The sequence below is a fragment of the Oncorhynchus keta genome, unplaced genomic scaffold (assembly GCF_023373465.1).
Source record: "Oncorhynchus keta strain PuntledgeMale-10-30-2019 unplaced genomic scaffold, Oket_V2 Un_contig_4826_pilon_pilon, whole genome shotgun sequence".
Lineage (NCBI taxonomy): Eukaryota > Metazoa > Chordata > Actinopteri > Salmoniformes > Salmonidae > Oncorhynchus > Oncorhynchus keta.
This window is the reverse complement of record NW_026287979.1, coordinates 64,835-75,000: the sequence shown is the minus strand read 5'-3', so window position 1 is coordinate 75,000 and position 10,166 is coordinate 64,835. Positions and strand designations below refer to the sequence as shown.

Sequence of the window (10,166 nt, the reverse complement as noted above, 5' to 3'; positions counted from 1 at the left end):
CAGGTATGACCACGGCTTCACACCTGTAGATACAGAGAGCTAGAGTAGTCACACACACACACACACACACTTAGATGAATCTGACACACACCTGACTCGCCAATAGATACGCCCACCGCTGGACCTCCGACCCCTGTCTCCGACCCGTCTCCGACCCCTGTCTCCGACCTCTGTCTCTGACCTCTGTCTCTGACCTCTGTCTCTGACCTCTGTCTCTGACCTCTGTCTCTGTCTGTCTGATGAATTTGTGATTTTTTTGGTTCCAACCGCCTTGTCTTTGTGAGATGCAGAGTAGGTGAACGGATGATCTCCACATGTGTGGTTCCCACCGTGAAGCATGGAGGAGGAGGAGGTGTGATGAATTTGTGATTTTTTGGTTCCAAAATAAATCACTGTCAGTGATTTATTTAGAATTCAAGGCACACTTAACCAACATGGCTACCACAGCATTCTGCAGTGATACACCATCCCATCTGGTTTGGGCTTAGTGGGACTATCATTTGTTTTTCAACAGGACACTGACCTAAAACACACCTCCAGGCTGTGTAAGGACTATTTGACCAAGAAGGAGAGTGATGGAGTGCTGCATCAGATGACCTGGCCTCCACAATCACCTGATTGTGTTGTAAAACGTTTAACCGTTAATCGAACAAAAGTCCAATTGAGAACCTGTCTTTTACAGACCATCAAATCTCAGTTGATTCATCGGTACACAGCAGGTACAACATGGTGCAGTGAAATGAAACAAGCTCCTTCAGCAGAACAGCACTGTGTGTGTGTGACTGTGTGTGTGTGACTGTGTGCGTGTGACTGTGTGCGTGTGACTGTGTGCGTGTGACTGTGTGCGTGTGACTGTGTGCGTGTGACTGTGTGCGTGTGACTGTGTGCGTGTGACTGTGTGCGTGTGACTGTGTGCGTGTGACTGTGTGCGTGTGACTGTGTGCGTGTGACTGTGTGCGCGTGACTGTGTGCGCGTGTGACTGTGTGCGCGTGACTGTGTGCGCGTGTGACTGTGTGCGCGTGTGACTGTGTGCGCGTGTGACTGTGTGCGCGTGTGACTGTGTGCGCGTGTGACTGTGTGCGCGTGTGACTGTGTGCGCGTGTGACTGTGTGCGCGTGTGACTGTGTGTGTGAGACTGTGTGTACCTCTCTTGCCATTCACAGTGTTGACAGCCTGGATAAGTAGAACAGCAGTGTGTGTGTGTGTGTGTGTGTGTGTGTGTGTGTGTGTGTGTGTGTGTGTGTGTGTACCTCTCTTGCCATCCACAGTGTTGACAGCCTGGATAAGTAGAACAGCACTGTGTGTGTGTGTGTGTGTGTGTGTGTGTGTGTGTGTGTGTGTGTGTGTGTGTGTGTGTGTGCCTCTCTTGCCATCCACAGTGTTGACAGCCTGGATAAGTAGAGGACTGTTCAACTCTGTGTACTCTACAAACACTATCAGGAGCTTCAGAGCGGTCTTCACCACCAGACGAGACTGGGGGGTGGGGGGGAGAGAAAAAGAGAGAGAAAGCGAGAGGGAGAGAGAGGGGGAAGCGAGAGAGAGAGGGGAGAGAGGGGAGAGGGAGAGAGAGAGAGAGAAGAGAGAGAGAGAGAGAGAGAGAGAGGAGGGTTGTAGGTGAGAGAGAGAGAGAGAGAGAGGAGAGAGAGAGGAGGGATGTTGAGGGAGGAAGGAGAGAGAGAAAGGGAAGGAGGGAGGGAGAGAGAGGACAGAGAGAGTCAGTTAGACAGTTTCTCCACAAGGTGGCGATATTACACCTCAAATACACAACATTTCCCATTGAACCCAGCAAACCCGGTCAGTAAAATACGATTGCAGAGTAGGCTTGAACCTCTTCACTACAGTATAGTGTCTTGAACCTCTTCACTACAGTATAGTGTCTTGAACCTCTTCACTACAGTATAGTGTCTTGAACCTCTTCACTACAGTAGAGCGTCTTGAACCTCTTCACTACAGTAGAGCGTCTTGAACCTCTTCACTACAGTAGAGCGTCTTGAACCTCTTCACTACAGTAGAGCGTCTTGAACCTCTTCACTACAGTAGAGCGTCTTGAACCCCTTCACTACAGTATAGTGTCTTGAACCTCTTCACTACAGTAGAGCGTCTTGAACCTCTTCACTACAGTAGAGCGTCTTGAACCTCTTCACTACAGTAGAGCGTCTTGAACCCCTTCACTACAGTATAGTGTCTTGAACCTCGTCTCCTTCACTACAGTATAGTGTCTTGAACCTCTTCACTACAGTATAGTGTCTTGAACCTCTTCACTACAGTATAGTGTCTTGAACCTCGTCTCCTTCACTACAGTATAGTGTCTTGAACCTCTTCACTACGGTATAGTGTCTTGAACCTCTTCACTACAGTATAGTGTCTTGAACCTCTTTACTACAGTATAGTGTCTTGAACCTCTTCACTACAGTATAGTGTCTTGAACCTCTTCACTACAGTATAGTGTCTTGAACCTCTTTACTACAGTATAGTGTCTTGAACCTCGTCTCCTTCACTACAGTATAGTGTCTTGAACCTCGTCACTACAGTATAGTGTCTTGAACCTCTTCACTACAGTATAGTGTCTTGAACCTCGTCTCCTTCACTACAGTATAGTGTCTTGAACCTCTTCACTACAGTATAGTGTCTTGAACCTCTTCACTACAGTATAGTGTCTTGAACCTCTTCACTACAGTATAGTGTCTTGAACCTCTTCACTACAGTATAGTGTCTTGAACCTCTTCACTACAGTATAGTGTCTTGAACCTCTTCACTACAGTATAGTGTCTTGAACCTCTTCACTACAGTATAGCGTCTTGAACCTCTTCACTACAGTAGAGCGTCTTGAACCTCTTCACTACAGTATAGTGTCTTGAACCTCGTCTCCATCACTACAGTAACAGTCTTCATTCTAACACAGTCTTACGTAATAAGAGTTTCTCACCATATTCTACTTTCACACCCTGTCCTGTCTGTCACATCTCATTGGCTGTTCTCACTTCCCTGTTTAAAAAGGAGATCTGAAATCAGAGCTGTAGCAGCTGCAAGGTGATTGATTTACAAACATTTATTGAGCGAGAGACACTAGAGTTTAAGTCTCTTACAGACATCAGGGGGGTGGGGCATGTTTTGGAGGGGGGGCAGGTGTTGGGGGGGGGGGCATGTTTTGGAGGGGGGGCCCGTTCTGTTTGTCTCCTAGTCTCCTGGCCAATAGTGGACAAGGTCGTGATTTATTGATCTGTTTGTCAGCAGAGTAGGCTACCCGGTAATTTGTGGTATTAAAAACAACATTGTACTGACTCTCTCTGACATTACGGACAGTAGACTCTCTCTGACATTACGGACAGTAGACTCTCTCTGACATTACGGACAGTAGACTCTCTCTGACATTACGGACAGTAGACTCTCTCTGACATTACGGACAGTAGACTCTCTCTCTGACATTACGGACAGTAGACTCTCTCTCTGACATTACGGACAGTAGACTCTCTCTGACATTAAGGACAGTAGACTCTCTCTCTGACATTACGGACAGTAGACTCTCTCTCTGACATTACGGACAGTAGACTCTCTCTCTGACATTACGGACAGTAGACTCTCTCTCTGACATTACGGACAGTAGACTCTCTCTGACATTACGGACAGTAGACTCTCTCTGACATTACGGACAGTAGACTCTCTCTGACATTACAGACAGTAGACTCTCTCTGACATTACAGACAGTAGACTCTCTCTGACATTACAGACAGTAGACTCTCTCTGACATTACAGACAGTAGACTCTCTCTGACATTACAGACAGTAGACTCTCTCTGACATTACGGACAGTAGACTCTCTCTCTGACATTACGGACAGTAGACTCTCTCTCTGACATTACGGACAGTAGACTCTCTCTCTGACATTACGGACAGTAGACTCTCTCTCTGACATTACGGACAGTAGACTCTCTCTCTGACATTACGGACAGTAGACTCTCTCTCTGACATTACGGACAGTAGACTCTCTCTCTGACATTACGGACAGTAGACTCTCTCTCTGACATTACGGACAGTAGACTCTCTCTCTGACATTACGGACAGTAGACTCTCTCTCTGACATTACGGACAGTAGACTCTCTCTCTGACATTACGGACAGTAGACTCTCTCTCTGACATTACGGACAGTAGACTCTCTCTCTGACATTACGGACAGTAGACTCTCTCTCTGACATTACGGACAGTAGACTCTCTCTGACATTACGGACAGTAGACTCTCTCTCTGACATTACGGACAGTAGACTCTCTCTCTGACATTACGGACAGTAGACTCTCTCTCTGACATTACGGACAGTAGACTCTCTCTCTGACATTACGGACAGTAGACTCTCTCTCTGACATTACGGACAGTAGACTCTCTCTCTGACATTACGGACAGTAGACTCTCTCTCTGACATTACGGACAGTAGACTCTCTCTCTGACATTACGGACAGTAGACTCTCTCTCTGTGCGTGTGTGTGTGTGTGTGTGCTGCGGTCAGGTCTCTACTGTATGTAATACCCACCAGACTGCCACTGAGAGTGTAGAGCCACTGAACAGTGTCATTGTGGTCGATCACACCGTTCATCCCATCTACAAACAGCATGATCTGACTGAGGGCTGAAACACAAAGATCAGATTAGGAGCTGCAACATAAATACACTAAAGCCCTGACGTTCCGCGTCCTCAGTACCACGACATTAAAGCCCTGACGTTCAGCGTCCTCAGTACCACGATACTAAAGCCCTGACGTTCAGCGTCCTCAGTACCACGATACTAAAGCCCTGACGTTCCGCGTCCTCAGTACCACGACATTAAAGCCCTGACGTTCAGCGTCCTCAGTACCACGATACTAAAGCCCTGACGTTCAGCGTCCTCAGTACCACGATACTAAAGCCGACGTTCAGCGTCCTCAGTACCACGATACTAAAGCCCTGACGTTCAGCGTCCTCAGTACCACGATACTAAAGCCCTGACCTTCAGCGTCCTCAGTACCGCGATACTAAAGCCCTGACGTTCAGCATCCTCAGTATCGCGATACTAAATCCCTAACGTTCAGCATCCTCAGTATCACGATACTAAAGCCCTAACGTTCAGTATCACGATACTAAAGCCCTGACGTTCAGTGTCATGATACTAAAGCCCTAACGTTCAGCATCCTCAGTATCACGATACTAAAGCCCTAACGTTCAGCATCCTCAGTATCACGATACTAAATCCCTGACGTTCAGCATCCTCAGTATCGCGATACTAAAGCCCTGACGTTCAGCGTCCTCAGTACCGCGATACTAAAGCCCTGACGTTCAGCATCCTCAGTATCGCGATACTAAATCCCTAACGTTCAGCATCCTCAGTATCACGATACTAAAGCCCTAACGTTCAGTATCACGATACTAAAGCCCTGACGTTCAGTGTCATGATACTAAAGCCCTAACGTTCAGCATCCTCAGTATCACGATACTAAAGCCCTAACGTTCAGCATCCTCAGTATCACGATACTAAATCCCTGACGTTCAGCATCCTCAGTATCGCGATACTAAAGCCCTAACGTTCAGTATCGCGATACTAAAGCCCTAACGTTCAGTATCACGATACTAAAGCCCTAACGTTCAGTATCACGATACTAAAGCCCTGACGTTCAGTATCACGATACTAAAGCCCTGACGTTCAGTATCACGATACTAAAGCCCTGACGTTCAGCGTCCTCAGTATCACGATACTAGAGCCCTGACGTTCAGCGTTCTCAGTACCACGATACTAAAGCCCTGACGTTCAGCGTCCTCAGTACCACGATACTAAAGCCCTGACGTTCAGCATCCTCAGTATCGCGATACTAAATCCCTAACGTTCAGCATCCTCAGTATCACAATACTAAAGCCCTAACGTTCAGTATCATGATACTAAAGACCCAACGTTCAGCGTCCTCAGTATCATGATACTAAAGCCCTAACGTTCAGCGTCCTCAGTATCATGATACTAAAGCCCTAACGTTCAGTATCACGATACTAGAGCCCTGACGTTCAGTATCACGACACTAAAGCCCTGACGTTCAGCGTCCTCAGTATCACGATACTAAAGCCCTGACGTTCAGTGTCCTCAGTAACACGATACTAAAGCCCTAACGTTCAGCGTCCTCAGTATCACGACACTAAAGCCCCAACGTTCAGCGTCCTCAGTATCACGATACTAAAGCCCCAACGTTCAGCGTCCTCAGTATCACGATACTAGAGCCCTGACGTTCAGTATCACAACACTAAAGCCCTGACGTTCAGCATCCTCAGTATCACGATACTAAAGCCCTGACGTTCAGCATCCTCAGTATCACAATACTAAAGCCCTGACGTTCAGCATCCTGAGTATCACGATACTAAAGCCCTAACGCTCAGTATCATGATACTAAAGCCCTGACGTTCAGTATCACGATACTAAAGCCCTGACGTTCAGTATCACGACACTAGAGCCCTGACGTTCAGTGTCCTCAGTAACACGATACTAAAGCCCTAACGTCCAGCGTCCTCAGTATCACGACAGTAAAGCCCCAACGTTCAGCGTCCTCAGTATCACGATACTAAAGCCCCAACGTTCAGCGTCCTCAGTATCACGATACTAGAGCCCTGACGTTCAGTATCACGACACTAAAGCCCTGACGTTCAGCATCCTCAGTATCACGATACTAAAGCCCTGACGTTCAGCATCCTCAGTATCACAATACTAAAGCCCTGACGTTCAGCATCCTGAGTATCACGATACTAAAGCCTTAAAGTTCAGTATCATGATACTAAAGCCCTGACGTTCAGTATCACGATACTAAAGCCCTGACGTTCAGCATCCTCAGTATCACGATACTAAAGCCCTAACGTTCAGTATCACGACACTAAAGCCCTGACGTTCAGTATCCTCAGTATCACAATACTAAAGCCCTGACGTTCAGCATCCTGAGTATCACGATACTAAAGCCCTAACGTTCAGTATCACGACACTAAAGCCCTGACGTTCAGTATCCTCAGTATCTTTGTTCTGATCGGTAACACTAATAATTGTAAAAGTATCGAGGTATTTATTTACTGTGTAACATTCATTGCAAACTTGTTCTGAAATATGTACGTCGGAGAAAACTATTAAAGTGATATATAAGGTAGGTGAGTCTGTTAGATGAGTGGGGCAGGCAGGTAGTCTAGTGGTTAGAGCGTTGGACTAGTAACCAAAAGGTTGCTGGATCGAATCCCTGAGCTGACAAGGTAAAAAAAAATCTGTCGTTCTGCCCCCTGAACAAGGCAGTTAACCCACTGTTCCTAGACCAGTTAACCCACTGTTCCCCTGAACGAGGCAGTTAACACACTGTTCCCCTGAAAAAGGCAGTTAACCCACTGTTCCCCTGAACAAGGTAGTTAACCCACTGTTCCCCTGAACAAGGTAGTTAACTCACTGTTCCCCTGAACAAGGTAGTTAACCCACTGTTCCCCTGAACAAGGTAGTTAACTCACTGTTCCCCTGAACAAGGCAGTTAACCCCACTGTTCCCTTGAACAAGGCAGTTAACCCACTGTTCCCCTGAACAAGGCAGTTAACCCACTGTTCCCCTGAACAAGGCAGTTAACCCACTGTTCCCCTGAACAAGACAGTTAACCCCACTGTTCCCCTGAACAAGGCAGTTAACCCACTGTTCCCCTGAACAAGGCAGTTAACCCACTGTTCCCCTGAACAAGGCAGTTAACCCACTGTTCCCCTGAACAAGGCAGTTAACCCCACTGTTCCCCTGAACAAGGCAGTTAACCCCACTGTTCCCAGGCCGTCATTGTAAATAAAAATCTGTTCTTAACTGACTTGCCTTGTTAAATAAAAAGGTTAAATTCAAATGATTGTTGAGATGGTCTCTCTCACCTCGGAGAATGTAGTTCTGATAGTTGTGGTCTGCCTCCGTTCCAACCTTGATGAAACATGTCAAGCCTTCTGAATTCACGAACTCTGGCACCAGGTCTTTATCGTCCTACAACACACCGCAACCACACAGCAGATTGTTAACAGAGAGGTTACCATAGAAACCCTGCAACACACCGCAACCACACAGCAGATTGTTAACAGAGAGGTTACCATAGAAACCCTGCAACACACCGCAACCACACAGCAGATTGTTAACAGAGAGGTTACCATAGAAACCCTGCAACACACCGCAACCACACAGCAGATTGTTAACAGAGAGGTTACCATAGAAACCCTGTAACCGAGGACAGATGATTCTTTAGGTCTTTATCGTCCTACAACACACCGCAACCACACAGCAGATTGTTAACAGAGAGGTTACCATAGAAACCCTGCAACCGAGGACAGATGATTCTATAGGTCTTTATCGTCCTACAACACACCGCAACCACACAGCAGATTGTTAACAGAGAGGTTACCATAGAAACCCTGCAACCGAGGACAGATGATTCTTTAGGTCTTTATCGTCCTACAACCACACAGCAGATCGTTAACAGAGAGGTTACCATAGAAACCCTGCAACCGAGGACAGATGATTCTATAGGTCTTTATCGTCCTACAACACACCGCAACCACACAGCAGATTGTTAACAGAGAGGTTACCATAGAAACCCTGCAACCGAGGACAGATGATTCTTTAGGTCTTTATCGTCCTACAACCACACAGCAGATTGTTAACAGAGAGGTTACCATAGAAACCCTGCAACACACCGCAACCACACAGCAGATTGTTAACAGAGAGGTTACCATAGAAACCCTGCAACACACCGCAACCACACAGCAGATTGTTAACAGAGAGGTTACCATAGAAACCCTGCAACACACCGCAACCACACAGCAGATTGTTAACAGAGAGGTTACCATAGAAACCCTGTAACCGAGGACAGATGATTCTTTAGGTCTTTATCGTCCTACAACACACCGCAACCACACAGCAGATTGTTAACAGAGAGGTTACCATAGAAACCCTGCAACCGAGGACAGATGATTCTATAGGTCTTTATCGTCCTACAACACACCGCAACCACACAGCAGATTGTTAACAGAGAGGTTACCATAGAAACCCTGCAACCGAGGACAGATGATTCTTTAGGTCTTTATCGTCCTACAACCACACAGCAGATTGTTAACAGAGAGGTTACCATAGAAACCCTGCAACCGAGGACAGATGATTCTATAGGTCTTTATCGTCCTACAACACACCGCAACCACACAGCAGATTGTTAACAGAGAGGTTACCATAGAAACCCTGTAACCGAGGACAGATGATTCTATAGGTCTATAGGTCTTTATCGTCCTACAACACACCGCAACCACACAGCAGATTGTTAACAGAGAGGTTACCATAGAAACCCTGCAACCGAGGACAGACGATTCTTTAGGTCTTTATCGTCCTACAACACACCGCAACCACACAGCAGATTGTTAACAGAGAGGTTACCATAGAAACCCTGCAACCGAGGACAGACGATTCTTTAGGTCTTTATCGTCCTACAACACACCACAACCACACAGCAGATTGTTAACAGAGAGGTTACCATAGAAACCCTGCTTAGACGCTGTTTAGACCCCAAACAGACAGTTAATGTTCCCCGCACACTAGAGTAATGCGGCCCTGCTTGTGTGGCTGAGCTGCTTCTAGAGGTTTCCACTTCACAATAACAGCACTTACAGTTGGCCCGGGGCAGCTCTAGCAGGACAGAAATTTGACGAACTGACTTGTTGGAAAGGTGGCATCCTATGACGGTGCCACGTTGAAAGTCACGGAGCTCTTCAGTAAGGCCATTCTACTGCCAATGTTTGTCTATGGAGATTGCATGGCCTGTGTGCTCGATACACCTGTCAGCAACGGGTTTGGCTGTATTAGCCGAATCCACATACTTTTGTATATATAGTGTATTTGTATTTTATATATATATATATATAAAAGTATCTCAAAATCATTGTCATGTAGTTAATCAAAACTCTATCCAAAATGTAAATGACAAACCTAAAAAGTAACTTCTGTTGCCATTGGCAACTATGTAAAAACAGCCAACAGATTAAAATATTGCATCCTGCAGGTAGAAAATATCATGATAAAAATAAAACACACGTGGCCTTTCTGCAACAAACTAGCAACATTGTATCAACTATTAACTAAAAATGACTCCAACCTGAAGGTCTCACCAGCAACATTGTATCAACTA

The 10,166-nt window shown here is 46.3% G+C and overlaps 1 protein-coding gene across 1 annotated transcript in view; it reads right to left on the bottom strand.

Annotated features, from left to right (window-relative positions):
- The window catches only part of LOC127924958 (FH1/FH2 domain-containing protein 3-like), an 85,449-nt gene that overhangs the window by 13,676 nt on the left and 61,607 nt on the right, over positions 1–10,166 (bottom strand). The window contains exons 3-6 of the mRNA XM_052509626.1: positions 7,879–7,984; positions 4,524–4,618; positions 1,252–1,474; positions 1–23 (exon numbers count right to left, since the gene is read on the bottom strand). The exon at positions 1–23 is cut by the window's left edge and continues 72 nt beyond it. Of these exons, the coding sequence (XP_052365586.1) occupies positions 1–23; positions 1,252–1,474; positions 4,524–4,604 (327 nt within the window). The 5' untranslated portion in view covers positions 4,605–4,618; positions 7,879–7,984. The remainder of the gene's footprint in view (positions 24–1,251; positions 1,475–4,523; positions 4,619–7,878; positions 7,985–10,166) is intronic.